Source organism: Tasmannia lanceolata, unplaced genomic scaffold (genome assembly GCF_043159265.1).
Source record: "Tasmannia lanceolata isolate RefF3 unplaced genomic scaffold, GAP_Taslan_0.1 ptg000020l, whole genome shotgun sequence".
Classification (NCBI taxonomy): Eukaryota; Viridiplantae; Streptophyta; class Magnoliopsida; order Canellales; family Winteraceae; genus Tasmannia; species Tasmannia lanceolata.
The window spans coordinates 16,288,030-16,310,670 of NW_027518697.1; the positions used below are offsets into that span (position 1 = coordinate 16,288,030).

At 39.7% G+C, this 22,641-nt stretch overlaps 1 protein-coding gene across 2 annotated transcripts; it reads right to left on the reverse strand.

The window, feature by feature from the left end:
• Positions 1–643: 643 nt before the first annotated feature.
• On the reverse strand, positions 644–22,272 carry LOC143854100 (PKS-NRPS hybrid synthetase cheA-like). 2 transcript variants are annotated; one of them, XM_077363857.1, is made up of 5 exons: positions 21,414–22,272; positions 11,798–11,989; positions 8,056–10,070; positions 993–1,124; positions 644–881 (listed from the first exon to the last, which is right to left on the reverse strand). In XM_077363857.1, exons 1-3 carry the CDS (start codon positions 22,098–22,100, stop codon positions 8,106–8,108), a joined length of 2,844 nt encoding a protein of 947 aa, XP_077219972.1. In that variant the 5' UTR covers positions 22,101–22,272; the 3' UTR covers positions 644–881; positions 993–1,124; positions 8,056–8,105. The 2 variants fall into 2 exon arrangements, with proteins under 2 accessions (XP_077219972.1, XP_077219971.1); XM_077363856.1 differs by having other exon boundaries at positions 644–1,124.
• Between the last annotated feature and the right edge of the window lie 369 nt (positions 22,273–22,641).

Sequence of the window (22,641 nt, forward strand, 5' to 3'; positions counted from 1 at the left end):
AAAATCTCAAGGGAAAATAGGTTTTCATTTTTCTTTTTCATATAGCTAATTCTTCTCTCTCTTTTTTTCTAAGAATTTTCGCCATGTATAGAATATTTACATTATAATTTTTTGGCATTATAACATAGTATATGGCAATACTCTGTCAAACTGGTGATGCTCAAATGACCAAGGCAGTTGATAACATTAACGGATCACAATGACCGTTGGATGATTATCGGTGTCCGATAAATGGCCAAAAATGCACAAAACCTGATTGATTAAGTGGACACTTGAGATTGTCCAAAGGGTGTGATTACTATCTATTTTCAACATGAGCATGACCGGAGAAGTGGGCGGGCGGGCGGGCGGATTTCATAGGTGGCCCCGTCTTTCGATCATCTAGATCATCCACCAAGTGGGGCCAACTCCGATCTACTGCCCAAAAAACAGACGAAACGAGTCCACATTCAACAGTATAAAATACAGTTTCATCAGATTGGCATGATTTTCGAGTTATTAGAGATCAAAGATTGGATGGTCCGGATTAATCGAAGGAGGGCTCACCATGAAATACGCATACCCGCCACATCGTAATACAATGTGAATGCTTCTCACTGGATCATTCCTCTTTCGACATAGCTACACAGATAACACATCAAGATAGTGATGGGTTATAAGTCCCATCTGTAAGTTTTCAAACACTTTCATTGCAAAGAACTTTGTTCACAATGAGTATAATTAAGTGATATGCTAAAACTCACGACCAACAAAGAGTCTACCTTTCAACCATCACTATCTATGAAATCTGTGTTCAGGCTGCCTTGTTCCCCTCTATTCAAAGTTCTTGGGGCTGATTTCTTCTGCGAAAAAGCCCCGAATTCTCCCGATATTCCACAAACCTTAGCTCACAGCAGCAAAGAGAAGAAAATAAAAGCTATTTATAAGCTCTGGTATAATTATGACACGAGGGACAATCCGAAACAGACGATGAATGCCGGTATTCTACCTACCTTTACATACAAACTAGGATACAAACGCCACGAACAATGTCCAGCATTCCAGAGCCACCACCAAAACCATGTACACCGTTAAATAACAACCTTCCTCGACACTTTCGAATGCTATTTCTGCTTTTCTGCAGCCTGTTGAACAATTTGATGATTTTATCGTTAGTTCCAATGTCCAAAAACAGCATGACATTTATAAAGCAACATGACCTAAAAGTAAAAACAATGAATGGATCTAACGATCATGGATATTAAGCTCAAAGAATTTTTCATACCCATTAATGAGATCTTTATATGTATGGCCTTCATTAGAGAAAAGACACCATCTTTTCCAGGAAATATATGGTACTGTTTTCCATTTGGTCAATAACCAGCTTTATTGAATTAAGAAACATACCTTAATTATATACAGCATAATATACAATCTCACCCAACAACATTCAAGAAATGTATCTTTTCTACCATTTAAAGGAATGTGAGTGCTGAGGCATACCTGGGAGTAAAACGGATCCTTACTCGGCCCAAATTCCAGTTTCTTTGACTATCGAGGAGTTAGAAAATTGGGGTGTTAATATTGATTTCAGCCCTGTTGTCAATATACACACAATGAGGGGCCGATGTCCTATCCATTTATTAATCCAAAAGAAAATTTCTCCACGCCCAATCAGCCATCTACTGTTTTATAGCCATTATTCTCTAACATGATACGTCTCTCTATTGTCTAGAAGTTGTCTTTCTAATGGGCACAACATTTAGATGACTATCTTTGGTGTAGATAGAGTTCATGAATTTGCTCCAAAGGGTAGTGTTCTCATGGAGTTCATGAAGTGAGCAGTGCAATAGCCATACAGAATTTTGTTCCTAGGCCTCCTTCCTTCTTGGGTTTGCATATGTCAGTCCAAGATTCCCAATGAAGCTTTTTTCTAAATTCTGAATGGCCCCCCACGAAAAATTGGCCATGATACTATTTATTCTCTCCATGACAGTTTTAGGTGGGCTTAATGCTACCAGCAAGTACATGGACATACTAGACGGAACATGGTTGATAAGAGAGAGCTTTCCTCCATTGGATAGAAGTTTGGGTTTCCACAACTCTACCTCTTCCAAACTTTCCCAAACAACTTATCAAAATATCTCCATGCTTCCTTTGAAAATGGGAGCTCCAGGGTACTAGATGGGGCTGTCCTTGTGGGAAAAAACCTGTGGAATTGGCAATAATCTAGTCTTGACTCTTGAGAGAGCATATGAAACAACTTTTGGCCTTACTTTTTGATCTAGAGCCTTCTCATATCTGCCCACAAATTTCAAGATAGTGCTAAATAGAAGACTTGGTTCTATTAGGATTTTATTTGTTTGATATAAATACTATATGTTGGGTTTATGTTGGGTTTGGAAGACATCACACACACTTTGGCATTGATATTGTGAGCTTCTTGGAGAAAAGACATCTTGTTCTTTTTCTTCTTCTTCTTTGATGAGATGCCAAAGAAACTCATGGTGTAAAACCTTGAAATAAGTAGATCACTTCTTATTATTTGTCATATATTGTTTCTACCAATTTTCTCTCCTTTTTTTCCTCGGATTTTCCCCATAAACCATCTATCTTCTACCTGAAACCCTCAAACCACCCATTATAAAGATTTTCCTACCTTGGAAACATCATTCAAATCCATCTACACCCTACTTTTACACATTCCTGGCATACATCTCCAACTTCCCGTCTTGTGCATGCACCCTTCCAATACCCTAAATCTAGTAGAAATATTTTTTTCAATCGAATCACATAGTTTAGGATCCAGACCCCTAATTTTCACTCCAATTCCCTACTCTAACAGTCTACACCTTCCCGGCATATGCCTAAAACTTCTTGGCTTGTGTCTGTACACCTCTAAACCCACCCAAAAACCCTCTTTGAGATCTAGAATCTTCCTGATAGGCATATTACTATTGTTTTGAGAACTTGAGAGATTTTGTATGTGGGATTGGAACACATTCTTTGTGGGGTTGATGAAATTTCCTAATTGTGAGAATTGTGACTTCTTGATATTCTTGCCATGTATACATTGATTATATAATTAAATTTACTTATAGAGACTCTAAAAAACTTTGCTTAACCATATTTTCATGGTCAAATCATATGAGTTGGCGTACTGCCGAGATTTACAGCACTTCTGTTATTACTCCTTTCATATTCCCGGATGACCAAAACTTGATAGTTTGTCACTCTGGTTCCATTTTCTAGATAACCCCCATGCAAGTGTGATATGTCCTACACTAGATTTGGTATCAGAGCCTAAGGTTAAAGATCTCATATCCATTTATTCTTTTATCTGTAGATTGGTCCTCTTTCTATTGTCGGTATCCCTATTCTATGCCCACACATAGTGGTCTTGATTACCACTTGAGTCCGATGGGACCCGATTGAATAGTTGAGTTGTTGGAACACTCAAGTTCCAGTTTCTGGATAACCCCATACAAGTGTGATATGTCCTACATCAGATTTGGCATACGAGCCTAATGTTCATGATCTCATATCCATTCATCTTTTTAATCTAGAGATTGTTCTTTCTATTGTCGGTTTTCCTATATGCCCACACATAGTGGTCATGATTACCATTTGAGTCCGATGGGACCCGATTGAATAGTTGAGTTGTTGTAACACTCTCGTTCCAGTTTCTGGATAACCCCATACGAGTGTGATATGTCCTACATCAGATTTGGCATACGAGCCTAATGTTCATGATCTAATATCCATTCATTTTTTTTATCTAGAGATTGTACTGTCTATTGTCGGTTTTCCTATATGCCCACACATAGTGGTATTGATTACCACTTGAGTCTGATGGAGCCTGATTGAATAGTTGAGTTGTTGGAAAGCTTAAACACTAAATTCAAAGAGTTGCAATTGCACTTGAATCACAAAACCCAAGATTTTCATGCATGTCTTCTAACCATAGAGACTCCACAGTTGTATAGTATCAGGAGGTAGCCGCAACTGAATTTGCACCTACACATGTCCCAACACCTCTCCACATCCAACCGCACCCACCTAGGTTGTGGGATCATCCACCTTTTAGGCACTCACACCCGGTTTATGCTCCACGATTGAGTATCCCCAGCATTTGGGTTTTTCAACAAAATATGAGGATCCCCATTATCAGGGCTATGCTCTGCGACAGGAGTAACCCCATCATAAGGGTTACGACTCCTGTCAGGGTTGTGCACCTCAACATGATCTCCCTCCCCGATATTTGGAAGAAGTTAGCATGTGTAATAGTCATAGATGATAGAGTGGACTCAGTGGTAATTGTTGGAAGTTGGCAAGGTAGCAAAGTTTCAACTTAGATTGGTATATAAATGAGTTATTCGTAATTGGTAATCTATGACCGTGTAATTTGTAACTGCTTTTGATTTGATCAATAATATGCTGCCACTAAAAAAAATAGGGTGATGATAAATTCACACCCCATGTAGGATAATCCACACCTCTTTAACGTGAATTGGCGTCAAAAAGCGCTAAAGTCTGCCACATCAGTTCACTTTAAAGGGGTGCGAATTATCCTACAGGAGGTGCGAATTTATCATCACCCAAAAAATAACAGTAATGCGGTAAAGAACCATTATGCGAGATCATGATTCATCTCTTTTCACGATAAACTACACCGTTCCAAAAGGACTAGGACGTAGAGTGAGCCTTTGGTGTTAGAGAAAGCATATTGTGGAAAAGTCCTTCCATACATCGTTCCAACGGGAGTTACTGGAAGGATTAAAAGGAAGGAATATTCAAAGATGAAAAACACTGGTTTGGTGGTCACTGCAGAGGAGTAAGAACAAGGAGTGGTGAAAAGACTCTAATGAGGCAAAGGTTCAGGCAGTTCTTTATGGTATTAGGGGCGGTTCTTTACGGTATTAGGCTGCTGGATCAAACACAGATAGATCATATTATAATAGAGGGTGATTCTCTCAAATGTGGTCAGATGGTTGACAGGATGTCAAACACCCATGGAAATTTGTGAACGCTTTTTAGGAGATCCAAGACATTCTGGAGGGTCACAATACAGAGTTCATCCATGTTTAGCAATCATCCATTTCTCTAGCATGTCCTGGAGTGTCCAGGGAGGCAATCCTTCAACTTGACCGGACCATTTGAGATGGCGCTTATCCAGCAGATGATTTTTATCAATTTTCTTTGCTTGATATGTTTGATTATCTGTTATATCCATTGTTTATTTCTTCTTCTTCTTTTTTAATGTAGCTGTTTTTTACTTGACCATCTTGGTCACTGGGCTTTGCCCCTTTCATTAATAAAATTTCACCTAAAAAAACAGTCCCTTTATTCATCCAAACAATCCATCTCATCCATTCCCTAATCCTCAAGAAACCAGTACCATATTCCTTGATCCCATACCCGTTGCCATACTCCTAAACCTTAGCCTTTACCCTTAATCTCTATTTGTCCCAAAATGGGAGGAGAAAGCCTTAACATCCTCAAGAAGGGATAGAGCAATTGCCTTGCTAATCCTTTACATAAACTTGGATAAGCTAACCTTACACCGCTCACACTCTTACGAACTAGACCCCTAACCTCACCATGTTGCTCTTATATGTCCAAGACAGCATGAGTACAAACGGGAAGAGAAAGCCCTAACATAACATCCTCAAGGAGGAGCTTTTGCCTCACAAATATCATTCCCGGGAATTTCTCGACAAGGAAAAATCTCGGGATATATTATTTTTTTTTGGGATTAAAATCGGGAAAAACAATAAAATAAAATTATTTAAAAACATATAATTTAACGAAAAATATGAAATAAAAGATAGCGTAAAAATATCGCGATATTATCACAATATTTTCGGTAAATGATAAAAATAAAATATCGCAACATTTTCTTAAATATCGTGATTATTTCAGGGCTCCATCATTTTATCAAAATGTCACGATAAAATCACGATATTTTGAAAACGTGGAGATATTTGTGACATAGGAATAACCAAACCTAACTCCCCAACAGTCTCAGTAACTAGACCCCTAAACATGTTGTTCTTAGATGTCTAAGACAGCATGATAAGCATAAATACCCTGCTTTGGGCACACTTCCAACTGTCACTCACTTCCTTTGCCCCTTCCTTGCTTCTAGCTACCTCAATCTAACATTGGCGTAATCTTCTCCTCTTAACCCAAGCAATAGCCAACCAAATGATTTGATTCTTTATCTTGTCTTCAACCTTACAAAACTTTGTTATTTGTTCATAAATCTTGTTATTCCGTTCCTTCCAAATTAACCAAAGCATAGCTGCCAAACACATGCCACCTGATGTGACCCTCTAGCTAACAATGAACCTCGGGAACAAACTTTCAAGAAGCACCTCAATTGATACATGAATCACCCATACCACACCAAAGAGGCAAAACAAAGTGTTCGGTGTTCCAAATTAAAGACACAAAAAACATGAGAAAGAGATCCACAGATTATGCAAAGCCCAAGCACATGATATGGTGCAATCCTCTATTATGGAGATGTATCATCAATATCCCATTTAAACCTAGATTGACAAAGGAAAGCACCATGGCAGGACTTGTGATGGACCATAACTGACTCTTGGAGCAAACATTCACTACTTTGAACCAAGTACCCATGCAAACAGTTGATAAGAAATACACCTAATGACCTCCAACTTCAACATGATCTCCTCATTCTTCATACTCCTCCAACACTGGAGCTCCTGCTCCTTCCTACCTTATATAACAAAACAATCACTTTGACATGCCAAACCAAAACTATAGTCAACAAAAGTTGGACTCCTCACAAAAAGGGAAGTCCACAAACAACTAGTCCTCCCAACTGCTAATAGTATTGCCAATACCAGCCACAAACCCTCGCATTATTCTCCAAACTCTACTCCATCATGTAGAACTTCCACACTGGAGAACACACCAACCTAGAAAGAAACCTACCCTCCGACCCATCAACTAAACCCATACTTCTTCCCAACAACATCCTTTTACCCACCATAGCCATTTTCCCAACAGTGCTCTGTTCACCTCTCATTACGAATACCGAAACTGAACACATTTTTTTTTTCCGCAGATATCTTCCCACTAACTAGACTAAGTGAAGTTTCACTTTATCCCCATCATAAATCATAAATATTTTTCTCGAGAAGGGTGTATCTCAGGATAATTTTTTTTTTTTTTGTTACTTTAGGGTTTATATGGGGAAAAACAACAAAAATAAAATATATAAAAATATAAATTTAAGGAAAAAAGATAAGACTATGTGGTGTTCAAGTACACGAGTACACTACCGGGGTACATCAAACTTTAAGGGTTACAAGAAAATTTATCATTTTAAATGTTCCATGTCAACAAGTAAATCATTTATCTGATCCAAAGGTGCTTGGCAATAAGCCCATTTGACCACTATTTGTATACATAGAAAATTGTGACTCAGTGTTGATCAAAAACTATATTTAGATTCTAAATTTAAAGACTAATAGCGCCACATGCTGGTGAGGACTCCTACAAAAATAATTCTACATTTCCTTTTCCAAGTTACAATCCAAAAAATCATTGCAACAAATGTTGGGATTACATAAAAGGCTCCCATTTTCCTCCATTTAACAAAATGTTCTACATGTAAATGAATCCTTACATATATTTTTTTTATAGGTAAATCCTTACATATACTAGTCCATCTAGATTGGAATGCTCAATACAAAGATATGTTTGGTTTGAAAATAAAGAATGGTAAAAGAAACTAAGGCCCTGTTTGGATTTGCAGTTTTTTTTTGGAAAAGTTCGGAAAGAAAAACTTTTCCAATTGTTGGTTACACAGAAAAAAGTAACTTGAACCACCGCATTTCAAGTTTTATTTAGAGTCACATTCAATTTATTCTGATATCTTTCTAAATAACCTATAATCATATCATTTCCCTCTAATTCGTGGAAACAAAAAAATCCTACGAAAAATTTTCCGCAAGAAATGTTTTTTTTTTGCAATCCAAATATGGCCTAAGGGGGGATACGATATGTACGACATTCCAAAGGGAGGAAAATGAGCAATACCAGATTTTGAAAGTATGACTGTGCAAGAAGTATGAGCAGTTAATCCTTCGCTAATCACACATAAAGATGTTTCCATCAGAGAGCATGTTCAAGTTTTGCATGGCAACTGCACTTCCACTACCATTGGAGATGGGCAAAGGAAAATGAGACCCTGGCATGGTAGCCACACCTTTTCGCTGACATGTTCGACTATTATGACCAATGCCTTTGCATAAACTACACTTTCTTGCCTTTTCCATGATCTCAAATGTCGAAGCTTCTCGAATTGTGGTGCTTGTCTTTGATCTTAGCGGAGATTCCTCAGGGTCTTGAACATCAGGCTTATTATGAAGCATAGGCATCTCCGTCATTCGATCTTCTAAACTATTTATCTCAACATCAATATTACTTAATGCTCGATAATCTATTTGCCATTGCGGGTGGATATCACCTAGATGCAACACCTCACTTTCATATATTCGAAATCTCATCTTATGTGCACAAGGAAGACCCATGGTTGCTGTAAACTGGTTCGTGCATACAGACAAAGTCGGATTGCATGTCGCCAATCTATATTGCTTGAAAAGCTCTCTTAAAGCAAAAACCGATATGTGACTAACAAGTTCATCAAAGAAAGGGATACAAAGCTTTTGAGGAACTTGAATCTTGTCCGTCGAAAGTTGCGTATGGAACTTTTGGAGCTGGTTGTCAATAGCAAGGCATATTTTGGTCTTAACCAAATTGAGGTCGCTAGTTGAAAGTCGCACATATTTCTTAAGCTTCGCATGTACACCTTGTGCGCTTGAAGTAACACGATGCCCAAAGTGAAAATGCCTCTCTGTCCATGCCTTTACAAAGTGTTCTTTCAACGGAAGCCAAGAATTAGCAATGTAATTGAGGACAATCAACTTCTCTTGAAACGCGACTTGGAATGCTTGCCAGGCTTCATAATATGCTATTTCGGTGGGAGAGTTTATCAATTTATTCCAAGAAGATAAGAATCCATCCCAATTTTCTCCAACTTTAAAGTGAGGTCTACAGTTTGACCAAATACTTTTCTCAACATGCCATATGCACAAAAGATTGACAACTCCCGGAAAGACTACATGTATGGCCCTCCGTAAGGACAACTCTCCATCAGATAAAATTACCGTAGGTCGAGAATTGATACCTAATATTGTATCAAACATTTTTAAAGCCCATACATAATCTTCTTCTTCCTCCTTTCCTAGAAAAGCAAAGCATGAAATGAAAGAAGTGTTAAAACTTGTCACCCCAACAACATCGAGCAATGTCATCTTGTACTTATTGGTCTTACAAGTGCAATCCATTATAAAGACATTCGAGTAGCTCTTGCTCATTGCTATCGAATTAGGGTGAGCAAAGAAGAGATGTGTCAAATGGCCTTCCCCATCATACTTGAGATTGTACTGGAAACCACCACGAGCAAGTTCATCTAATAAAGCTTGGATTGTAGAACGACCAGATAGGTTCTCTTGACGAATCTTTTTTTTTATGTTATAAACATCTCTTGACATTGCTAACAAATTTGGATTGTTTTGCTTAAGGGTAGTAAGCATTTCACGTGGTTGCACACCAGCAGCAATCATTTCTTTAATGTGCAAGACCTCTTCCTCTGAAAAGCGACGATTAAAGGGATGGCAAGACATGTCTTCTAAAGCTTCATGATTGTGCTCCCCATTTTTTATCTTTAGCACCCATGAACCATCAGTCTTCTTTCTACCCTCCATTTTAAAGGGGCAATTTATAAGGCGAGAGCCTATTTTCCTTTGACGATGATTAGCAGAGGAGCTCTTACGGCTTCGGCGAACACCGCCTCTATCACAACCAAGGGTGACTCTCTTGTCCTTTTGTGACCTCTTAATAGTTATCATATATCCCTGGTCCTTTCCAAAATTGCGGGCATGCTCGAGAAGCTCTTCTCTAGTTTGAAAGTGGATTGGGGATGGAAGCATGTTGTTCTGCTCAAAACCTTCTTGACTTTGAGGGGCCATTGTATGTGGTGGAACATATAACTGCCCAAAAATAATAAAGGGTCAGAATGCGATGGATCTTGCAGAATAAAGTACAAAAATCCAAGAATTGAAATTTCCACACTCAAATGACCATCAATCCTATGGTAGATCACTTCATCAATAAATTCGTATATTAAATATCCAAAAATCAATTTCTCTTCCAAATCTAGATATGACATTAATCATGAACTTAAACATAAGTCCAACCAAAAGAAAATTGAATAAAATCAGAAATAGTCGTTAAATGTTTTCATATTTCCTTGTAGTCTTCATGTAGATATAAAAAAATGTATTTTCCCCTTTGGGTTGGAGCTTTGCTTGGAATAAAATGAGGAAATAAAAAATCTTCAAAATAAAAGGAACAAGGATCACTTTTCCTATTTTTTTGTTTTTGTCTTATGGTTCCAATACCATCTAAATGAACAACAAGAAGCATGGGTTAAAAGTATCAAGTATGGTATGTGTAGTACACTCCAATATTTGATATGTAATTGTATTGAATCAAGCAACATATTCTATGCAAATAAAAGAACAGGACATTTTATAATAATGAAGATCAGGATAAGCCATTATTTGTGGACATTCTGGGAGCCACCTGCCCCTTTTCCCATTTATGCTTTCGCGGGAAAAACTCCAAATCTTTATTTTTTAAAGGAATTTTTAATGAAATTAGCATCAATGTTCTTCAAATAGAATAACTAAATTTCCATAACCCATTATTCATCTTGAGCAATTTCGAACACTCTGCACGGTTTATAATGGAGATCAGGATAAGCCATTATTTGTGGACATTCTCGGGCCACCTGCCACTTTTCCCATTTATGTTTCTGCAGGCAAAACTCCAAAGCTTATTTATTGTTCTAAATGAATTTTTATTGAAATTAGCATCAATATTCTTCAGATGGAACTGAATTTCCATAACCCATTATTCCATAATAACGTTGGATGATGCCTCCGCTTATTACGCTGATTTCTACACACGTGAGCTTGTTGATGAAAACAAAGAAAAACTTGTGGAGCATTTTTTTGAGAAAATAAGCAGCCAAATAAAAGCCAGGACTTGGCCATGTTTCTTGTAGAAAGACAATGTTTACCTGAAAAAAAGGAAGAATAGCCATCTGAGAGAGAGAGAGAGAGAGAGAGAGAGAGAGAGAGAGATTTACCCCTCCTCCATCTTCTTCTCCTTATATATATATATATATATATATATATATATATATATATATATATCAGACAGACAGACAGACACACACACTCCATTTAATTCATTGCAAAAATTTCTTCCTCTTTATAGAAGTGGGTAATGGCTGTGGCAACCACTACTTCCCTAATAAGTAATGGCTATTAGATGGCTACCAGAGCAAAGTGTGGCTATCAGAAGTTGGGGGTTGCAACTTGTAAAAAATGTCATCCAATATAGTATTTTGGTTTTTGTCACTAACAATTATGTGCTTAAAATATGAAGCTCACCAATTATATTTCACAGTCCAGTAAAAGAAATTGCACATACAAAAACAAAGAAATTCAATATTTATAAGTCAGGCTGCAGGAAAGATGACAACTGTAACAACCAGCAAGTGCACAGATGGAAAAAAGTAGTCTGTTTTCTTAGTGTGATGTATAACAATGAAATCCAAATAATAATACAAGATATGGTAAAAAGGATGTTGGATGACAGCACTAAACTGATGAAAAAGATCAATCATAGTAAAAAATAAAGCTCAAACCTTTTGAAGCTTCTTTAAAACGGAGTCTTCATAAGCCTGATAGCTGGCACCAACAAGATTGCTTAGATTTGAAGGATCGGGTTCCACATGTTTCCCAACAGAGGCAGCCGATGAATCAGTCGCAGTGGAATGAAAAGGAACAACAAGAAGAGGGTTTGCTAGATCCCCGCACAAAATTTGTGTAGCAGCAACCTGTTAAAGAAATAATAAAAAAAGAGAGTGTCCAATTAAATGTTTACGAACAGTACTAAACACTGGATACAAGATTTGATGACAAAAATGGTGGAATAATTATATATTGCTCTGGACTATGGCATAACAAGGACACTCCATTTTTAAGAACTTCTAATCACCAATATGCGCAAATGCCAATTACCAAAATCTCCTTTTCCTTACCTTCTGGGACTATTTATAAAGTTTTCATACATTGGTAAAACATTCTTTCCAATTTACATGTGTACTTTATATGTTTATACACGAAAACCCAATTTTTCTACAAAATTTGATTTTAAACAGAATAATTGTGTGGGTGTGTTCTTTAGAAATTTACACATGCATTAAGAGGACTATTATTTTTTTGAAAGATGACAGGGATATATTAGTATCATACGAAGGATACATGCATGGGGGGACTAGTAGTCCCCCAAGTATTACAATGTATGAAGACCTGGATCAATCCAGATCAAAGAAAACAAAAAAGGACAGCTATAAAACCAATGATTGGCCCTCCCAACCATCTTCAAAGTCCACCAAAAACAGCTCTGAAAGCCATCCAAACCCAACCACCTTCCAAAATAATCTTTCCTTCTCCACTTATGGGAGTTCTAACCACCCCTGAAAAATTCCAAAATTTTTTGCTAAATCCATTGCGATCTTCCACTGAAGATCTTGATAACCATTGAAACCACTATTCCTTTAAAGGAACTTCTTCTTCACCTATCCTAAAAATGGCCCCCCTCTCAACTGTACACTTGCCCAGTTCCTTTAACAAAAACTCGATTTCGTAACAAAAAGCCTTTTCGCTCGCCACTATGCCCAGATAGTCCTCTCGTAGATTCCTGTCGTCTGGCGCTTTCCGGCCACTATCTTCTCTTCAAGTTTCCGTATCCCCACTGCTTTCTTCGCCTCCCACTCCTGTCGTCTTAAGCTTCTCTCTTCCATCAAAGATTTGATGAAGAAAGGATGCTTGTGCATTGGTTTGTGGGTCTTCTTAACATTGAAAGTCACTGTCTAGCTAAAGAAGGCCTACCTTCTCCTATTAGCGTCGTCTTTGAAGAGCGACCATTGCCTTTTGATGAAATCCCTAATGATTTCCCTTAGGGTTCGCAAAGACTTAGAGGCCTTTTCTTCATTATACTCCATGCCCCTAATCCTGAGCAAAACCTCCTCTAAATCCATAAAGTCCATTTCCCGCTTTTGTTTCCTACTTATTGCCGGAACAACTGAAGAAGAAGGTGGAGGGAGGCTCTGATCCTGCTGTTTCATGTTCCTGAGAAGGGCAATGAGAGGACTTAGTTTTCGATTTTGCTATTTACTTCCAGAGGTCCCCTCATTTTATTATAGGGGTAACCGCCTACAATTACCAACAACAGCCCCTACACCACCCACGACAGCTAAATAGGATAGTTTTCCGAGGCTTTAATGTGAAAGCATTTATGGAGCCAAGCACTCTCCTGACAAAGCCTTATTGCCTCTTCAGCTTCCAAATATAATATCACAAAAATTCCTAAACAAAGTAATCAAACAATAGGGCCCTAGATTGGTTTCTGACAGGATTCTAATCATTCCCTTTGAATTCCACGAGCGCCTTAAATGCTATACTATTCCTGATGATGAATATATCTGTCTTAAGGGAAATCGCCGACTCCCTCTTGTCCTTTCCGATGATTCAGCTGCCTTGATATAATTTTTCATTTCAATAGCGTAAGCGGTAATCTTTTGCTTGTTTCAAAAAACCAACTCACCCACCTGGGCAGCACCCTTGGAAATCCATTTTTTGCTTCTCTTTTTACTCCCTACCTTCTATTGTACCAAAAAAACCTATAATCCATCTAGCTTCCATATGGTTGAAACTAGAGGAACAAAACCCCAATGACCTTTACCCGATCACCCAAGGGCCGCACATGCCCAAGGGAGATGTAGAAAGTCAGTTTTTGAACCCCATTCGACCATTTTATGTCTCTGGGCATTGACGGACTGTAGTTTCAAAATGAATTCTGCTGAGGACATTTTTTTGGAAGAATCCAGCCCAATCTGGGCCTTTGAGAGTTCTAAACCATTTCTTCGCTTCCACTGATACCTGAGGTTTGAGCCACCCAAGCGGAAATTCGCTTTCCTTGATTTTAGGACACCCAAGGATTTATTCCAAGCCAAGCGCACTCCAATAGGGTGGTTAGCCCTACTTTTACTTGATCTAATGCTCTTGAAGCACTGTGTTTGAGGAGAGTTCGCCCTCCCAAGAGCTGATGTCTGCTCAATCCTATTAGGATCAGAAAAAGGACCAGTTTGACGTAGACAATAAGACATAGGATCCAATGTGAGTCCATCTGATTCTAAGGGAAGTGGGACCAAAGGAATATTGGGAGAAGTCTCTTCGAATTTTCCTTTCCCTTTCTTTGATTGGTGAGATTTGAATTTTGAATTCGAAGATGTGGGACCCAGAGGTTCAAGACCCCCAGCCACCCAACGGGGGGGGGGGGGGGGGGGGGGTCGCTTCAGTTAAAATCCCCGCCGGAAAGCCCCAGACTGTCGATCGACCCAAGGTCAACGGGCACGATGAATCTAGCGCATTTGAGCTTGGTACCCTATGGGGGGTGGGGGCTGCTCAGCAGATCCAAGTTCAGTCCATTGCTTTCAGGAGGAGGGGGGATTTCAATTCCTATAGTAAAGTAGTCACCCAGTATCCAGAGGAGAGCAAAATAACATGAAAACTTCCATCTAGGAGCGAGAATTCTAGCCGAAACAAAACTCATACACTGCCTATGTCTACCTTCCATCCTCACTTCCAAGACCGGGCCAAAAATACTTCCCAAGGATTCCACTGTTAAAGTTGCCCATGGATGTAACGGAATCCCATAAAAGTTTACTTAGATTTCTTCCGCTCCCTGGAGAAAACCTCTACTCCAAGCTGAAAGAGATAGCAATTGGTTCCCACACGCTTCCACCCCCTTGGCCAGAATCGATGAAGCCTTGTCTGCTGATTCAAAGATAAAAAGAACTTCATCCCTCACTAGGATATAGGGACATGTGAGGGAAGGTAAGTTCCAAAGTCGTTTGGCCCAGGTCCAGAGATCATCTAGGGTCCCATTTATATCCTTCTTGTTTCCGACCATGCATGCTCCGAGCTCCCACTTCCTTTCCAGATACAAAAAATGAAGGGATCCCTTTCTCAAAAGATGTTGATATATCTCCAGAATCCGGCCACGACCCGTCCTCACCGCCATCACAGGCCGAGGGCTGTTGGGCAACAAGATTCGGCTCAAGATTGAGAGGAACATATTTTCTCTTTCTTTCCTGGTAACACCAACGACATCGAGCTCGCCATTTGAAATTATGATAACGGCAGGATGGGCAAGTCCAGGCCCCAGGCCACCTTCCTGCCGATGGGGGGAACCTCTTTAAGGCAGCCTTCTTCTTCCCCACCCCACCCACCATCTCCCTTTTCCTCCGAGTACTATTATAATAAAGAATTTTAAACAATATAATTGTGAGGACATGACACCATGTAAGATTCTAAAGGATGCTGCATGTATGACAGTTCCACTGGAAATCATATCTGTATTTAAATCTCATTCTAAATTGAATACATGAATGGATATAATCATAGAATCAATAAAAGGAAAACAAGCAGAATTACAAACAATGTAACCAAACTCTATTGAAAGTGATGAGGATTTGAAAGGACAAGTTAGAAAACATAAAGTTCCAATCAGAGTAAATCTTCTGTGAAAACCAAGGTTCCTCTTCCAAGAAACGGAAACAGGAACAAGATCAATTCCTTGCAAAATTCACACACCAATTGGCTTGAGAAGGTAAAGCATTGTTGTTAACCTTAGATGCATGATGTGTAAATTGGAGCTGGAACAAATTCAAGTATCGGAGCAGAGAAGAGGGTGACTCAAAGAAGTCAGGAGATATTTAGGACTTAGGGGGTGACTGCATAAATATAATACTAAATAATTTAGAATACGTATATTTGGCGAGAAATAAAAATTAAGATCTAGCGATGGTTGAAATTGGGCGCAAGAGCAAGGACAAGAATCCGAAATAGGAACATCTTGACTAGAAGATTCCTGCAACTAAGTCATTACTTAACTACAAATGGATAGCATGAATCAAGTAGATAGAACAAACCAAATATCCTGTGCATCCAATAAACTAAAATGGATAGCATGAACTGAGTGGAGATTAAAGAGCTTGCCGAACACTCTAGCTGGGACTTTGCTACTATTGACATGGTGGGTTCTGCAAGAGGGAAACTTGTCCCTTGGGACAATATAGTATTCGAGTTATTGGAAGACTTTATTGGGAGGTTCTTTGTGTCGATGGCGGTTAAGAAGATAGCTGACAATACCCGATGGACTTTCACGGGCATCTATGAGCCAATTCGGGTGGTTGATCGCAAGCTGCTATGGGAAGAACTGTGATACATTGGGAAGATTTCAACGTGATTAGATCGATCGAGGAAAGGGCGGGATGTAGAAGAACTAGTCAGTGTATGTTGGTATTCTCAGAGTTTATTAGTAGACATGAACTCATTGACCTTCCGTTGAGTGGGGTCCAGTTCATGTGGTCGAGACACTCCAGTAAGAGCAGGATTGATCAGTGTTTAAAAAAGCGGATGTGGGTCAAAATGCTGCTAAGAAGAATCCTTGTCGATTCCGCGCGGACGCGGCCAAGAACAAGGTTGACGCGGCTGAGTACTCGGTTGATGTGGTCATAACTCGGAGAGTCAAAGGAGTTTTTATTGACTCTGTTGGGCAAAACGCAGGACGTGGCGAAGGGAAAAGGGAGTCGACTCGGGGGAGTCCACGATGATGTGGTGGAGTTTTAAAACTATGGGATTGATTGATGGGGCCCAGTTCACATGGTCGAGAAACTACAGTAAGAGTAGAAGTGACAGATATCTCATATACCTTGAGTGGTTCTCCCTCCTCCCTGGCGTTGGTCAGCTCACCCTTCCTATGACCATATTAAACCACTGCCCTTCTCCTAGACCCTAAACATTCCTTTCCGATATGAGTTAGCTTGGCTTGAGGCCCCTTGGCTTGAGGCCCCAAAGATGGAGGAGAGATTGGGTAGGGTGGCTAGTGGAGTGAAGTATCAGCTATGGGACCAGCTAACGTGGTGATTCGTAAGAAACTTTGTTATTTTAAGAGAAAACTTTGAAGGAGTGGAATCAAGCAAACCAGAGATTCTGGCAGGAACGAAATGCATGGTTGAGTTCCTGTATCCAGGAGATAAAAAAGGGCAGAAGAGGGAAGTATTGCCAACTCGGAGGAAATTGAGGAGATGAGAACCTTGAAAGAGGAGTATAACCATTTTGTGCTGCAGAAAAAGATATTTTGTGGGCCTTCATAGCTCGATGGCTTAAGAAGGGGGGTAAAAATACATCGTATTTCCATGGGATAGCCAGTGCCAGAAGCCCAGAAGGAGTGCCAGAAGGAGAGGAAACCATACTAGTGCATTGCAGGTTGATAGTAAGATCCGGGTGGACATAATAGAGAAGGAGATAGTGAAGTCCTATAAGCCCCTATACACGACTGAGGGAGTGAATCGCCTAAGACATGATGGTTTGGTATTCATTACGTTGGAGGCTACCGATCGAGCTTTCTTAGAGAAACCCTTAGATGAAGAGGAGCTAAGGATCGGCCTTTCGCTTCGAGTAGAGACCAAGACCCGGGTTTACATGGCTTTTGCCTAGCATTTTTCCAAAGTTGTTGAGACTGAAAGATAATATCTCTAAGTTCTCCAGGGCGCTCCATAACATGATAGAGCTAGATAAGGCATGGGGCCACTTTCATTGCTCTTATTCCTAAAGTGAAAGGGGCAATAAATATTGTAGATTTCCATCCTATTAGCTTGATTCGCTGCTTATATAAAGTGTTGGTTAAAGTTCTGGCAGAGCATTTGAAGCTATGTTACATGGATTCTTCTAAATGGGTGAAGAATCCATGTCGGACACGTCTCGGATTCCAATACTTTAGAATTCCTGGAGACAGTTCTAGATCTCTTTTATTTGTTTTTTTTAAAATTGTACCACAAGTTTACAATTACTCCATGTTTTGATTTTGATCCATCCTAATAATATGTTTCTTATATTTTTTATATGAAATTAAACATTCCATTTACTTAAACTACTACAAATTTTATTATATTATTGATTATAATTAAAATGTCATAATTAATTAAAATATTTTGACGAATCCACGAATCCTTCTTTTTGAGGTTTGCCGAATCCAACACCTGATACTTGTGTTGGATTCCAACACTCGTACTCATACTGATACAACATAGATTTTGAAGGTGTTACCAATGATCATTTCAAGCAACTAGTCGGCTTTCGTCGAGGATAGACAAATCTTACATAGTGTGTTGATAGCCAACAAGGCGGTGGATTACTACCAGAAACACAGGGCCAGAGGAATCGTTTGCAGATTAGACATAGAAAAGGCTTATGACAGTGTGGAATGAGAGTGCTTGGATTATCGCATGGGGAGAATGGGCTTTGAGGACAGATGGCGAGTATGGATTAGGAGGTGCATCCTTGGCTTGGTTCTCTGTCCTGGTTAATGAGGCACCGAAAGTTCTTTTTTATTTTTATTTTTAAATCATCCAAAGGCTTGAAACAGGGAGACACCCATCTACCCTTTCTTATTCCCGATCGTCACAGAGACTCTTAGCACAATGATTGACAAGGGCACGTCTATGGCTTGATTAAAGGCTTCAAAATGGCCATTAGGAGTTGGAGGTTTCCCATCTTTATTTTGCAACTTTGGTTTCAGTGTTCCCGATGTAGATAAGGTGTTGAAACTTAAGGCTATTCTCCAGAGCTACGAAGTGGTGACGGGTCATAGATCTAACTTTCGTTAAGTCTATACTTCTTGGTATCCATGTCATTGATGAAGAGATTGCAGGACTAGTCGAGCTACTTGGGTGCACAGTGGATCATTTTCCGATGACAGATCCTGGTCTACCACTGTATGTGGGTAGACCTAAGAAGAGGTTGTCAGAACAGATAGTAGAGAGGGCAGAGAGAAGACTAGACTCTTGGAAGCGCAACCTTGTTTCACTGGGGAGCAGAATCACTCTAATCAAGGCAGTAGTACTAGCCAACGTCTTGATTTACCACATATCTGCGTTCAAATGTCTCATAAGCGTGATCAATCGCATGGAGAAGATTTAGAGGAGGTTTTTTTTTGGGTGGGTCCGACGAAAAGAGGATTCATCTTGTCAGTTAGAAGGAGGTGTATAAATAAATGCATTAAAGCAGGTGGCCTACGCATCAGAAGATTGAAAGGAGTTAACAAGGTTATTTTAGGGAAGTGGTTATGGAGATTTGGATTGGAGAGACACAGACTATGGGCTAGAATCATCAAAAAATAAATATGGGTATTCCTCTGGCCAATGGATATCTGACAATGGGTACAAATTCAGTGAATTGACAATGTGAAGAGACATCATGAGACAAAAGCAAAAGTTTAATGAATGGATTCGATTCAGATTCTATTCGGGCAACAAGATCAAGTTTAGCAGGACAAGTGGTGCGAATAAGCTCCGCTAATGGAGGTATTTCCTGACCTGTTTGGGGTGACTTTGGATAAGAAAGTTTTTGTTACACTTTTTTGAATTGGGTGAGGAGAGGATCTCATGAAAGATAAATTTCAGACGCAATTTTTTGATAGAGACTTGAATCGAGTGGCATGGATAGTGTTAAAAAACGCGGATGTGACGCGGGACACGGCCAAGAAAAATCCTTGTCGACTCGGCGCGGACGCGGTTGACGTGGTCATAACTCAGGAGAGTCAAAGGAGTTTTTATTGACTATGTCGGGCAAAACGCGGGATGTGGATGCGGTGCAACACGGAACACGGCCAAGGTAAGAGGGAGTCGGCTCGGGTGAGTTCCAAGTCGAGTCAACAAGTTTTTAAACATTGGGCACGGCTATTGGAGATCTTGGAGACCTGCTACATCAAAAAGACTGGCAATAACAAAAAGGGTTTGGATATGGAGGTCCTCCGAGATTTTTACCGTCAAGTGATTCTATCATCAAATTGTGCCTAGCTCAATGAATTCGCATTTAGAAAGAATGTGGAGCATTACTACTCCTCCAAGGGTTTGCGCATTCAACTGGACTGCATTTCTTGACAAAATCCTCACGGTGGATTACCTGTGTACCTGTCACATGCTTATCATCGACAATTATGTTCTATGCGTGGAGTCAGGGGAGTCATTGGATCATACGTTACTCCATTGCATATTGGCCAGAGAAGTGTAGAGCTGTAGAGCCGAATTCTCAGGAGATTTGGGTTAGCTTAGATTTTCCCCCTGGATTGCTGATCTCTTGGAGTGCTTATTCTTTGTCCCTTGGAAAAAGAAATGGAACACTGTGGAATGTGATCCTGTTAGCCATTATTTGATTTCTATGTAAGGAGATGAATATGTCTTCAATGGTTTGGTTAAGAGCTTGTAATTCATCTTTACAAAGGTGATTGCTTTAAAAATCTCCTGGGTGAAGATCCTTTATAGTTTCATGTTCATTTCAGCCTATGACCTATGGCGTAGATGGAAAGAGATATGTTCTAGTTCTAAGCAGTTGACACGCCTTCGCCTGAGTGGGTTCCTCTTGGTCCTGGAGTATTGAAGCTCAAGTTCGATGGATCCAGCATGGACAACCTAGTTCCAGCAGGAGTAGGGGGCTTTGTCAAAGACAAGCACGACTTGACTAGATGGGCCTTCTCGAGTCCAATAGGGATCACTAACTCTAATGAAGCAGAAGTGAGGGTGATTCTTCAGGGAATCAAGATTACATCGAAAGGCAATTTGGATCCATTGACCGCTGAGGGAAACTCCCTCACTGTCATTAGATGGCTGGATGGAATTCCTCAACCTTGGAGATTTGATCACTTGCTCGATGAGATACACGTCCGATTAGCTAGTTTTTCTACCTCATTCAAGCACGTCAGAAGAGCTAATAGTGATGCTAATATGTTACCCCAAATAGGTGTTGGTAGAGAGATTGGAGATCTTTTTCGTTCTTCTTTGAGGGCGTAAGTGTTTTGGGCCTCTCCTTTTTTCTTTTTCTTTTCTTGTATTGACCATCTTGGTCTTGAGGATCCTCCCCTCTTTTTAATAAGATCTTTCATCATTTGAAAAAAAAAAACAAGGAATGAAAGGACAAAATGCTTTCAATGCATTATAACATTCAACTATTCAGCATATTTATAAAAAAAACGAGGTGTTTTTTTTTTTTTTCAAATAAGTTTGCCAATATTGTTGACAAAATTATACAGAACTATAAAAAAAGAGTAAAACCATAAGATCTTCTACAAACCCTAACCCTACAATCACCACCATCATAATCCAAAACCCAATCCTAACAAACGAAACAACTTACCGCAGCCGCTGCAGCCTCCTTGGACGCCATTACAAGAAGCGCATTCTTCCGATTCTTAGATCTTCTCCTCATCACAACATCCTCAACTTCTCCAAATCTCATAAACAACTCTTTCAACCTCTCTAAACTATAATCCTCCCCATCCTTCTCCCAAGAAACCTTCAACATTCTCTCCTTATCCAAATTACCAACATTCCTCACACTCTCCCCAACACTCGCACCCGTAGCAGCACCAACACTAACAAAATCACTAACACCACTCCCCATCTCCTCCATTTTCTTCGCGCACATTGCTCGAATTCTCTCAACCTCTTCTCTAAACTTCTTAGCAGCAATCTCCTCCTCTTCTCTCGCTTTATCAGCCGCGCGTTCTCTCCTTTCAAGATCAGACATCATTTTACGCCGCTTAGTATCAAAGAGACTCTCTCTACGGCGCCGATCGACTTTTGCGCGGATCAGATCATCAAAAGCCTTTCGTGTAGTATCATTTCTCAGGATTTCATAAGAGTATTGGAGCTTTTGAAAGGTTGATTTTGCAAGAGGATCGTTAGGGTTTTTGTCTGGATGGCAAGATCGGGCTTTAGATCTGTAGGCTTTTTCGATTTCTTTGATGTTTAGCTTTGTTCCTTCTTCGCCTGTAGGTAATCCGAGGAGAGTGTAATGATCTTCATCGTCTTCAACCTCCATCTTTTTCTGTGTTTTGATGTGAATTGAGTAAACCCTAGCTGTTGAGCGAGCTCTCTGTGTCAACTAGGGTTTGAGATCGGAAGAGGTTTGGGAAAGCAGGGTTTGGAATTGATATTTACACGCTTCTGGTTTCGGTAGATACACCCCCTCTATGTTTGAGGGCGATGATGTCGTCACCCCTAGATGTTTTGGCTAAATGGCCGAAATACCCTTCAACTTTTTACTTATACCTCTTCAACTTACTCTATTTTTATTATATGTATTTTTCTAGGTTTAAGACTAAAGACTTGCTTTGGGATAACTCTCGTTCCACATCTATTCGACAAATGTTTGGTTTGCGGACACTGGAATAGAGAACACGGCAAGGGAAATGATACCCCTCCCCTCTTAACGGTTTCTGTGAGAATGGTTCACTGCTTGAGGATGAATTCACCCCCTTTAACGTTTTCCATTGCCTTTAAAACTTAATGAATAACGTTATGGGGGAGGGGGGATCGCACGGCAAACAGTGGATAGAGGGAATTCAAGAAATGACCCTAGG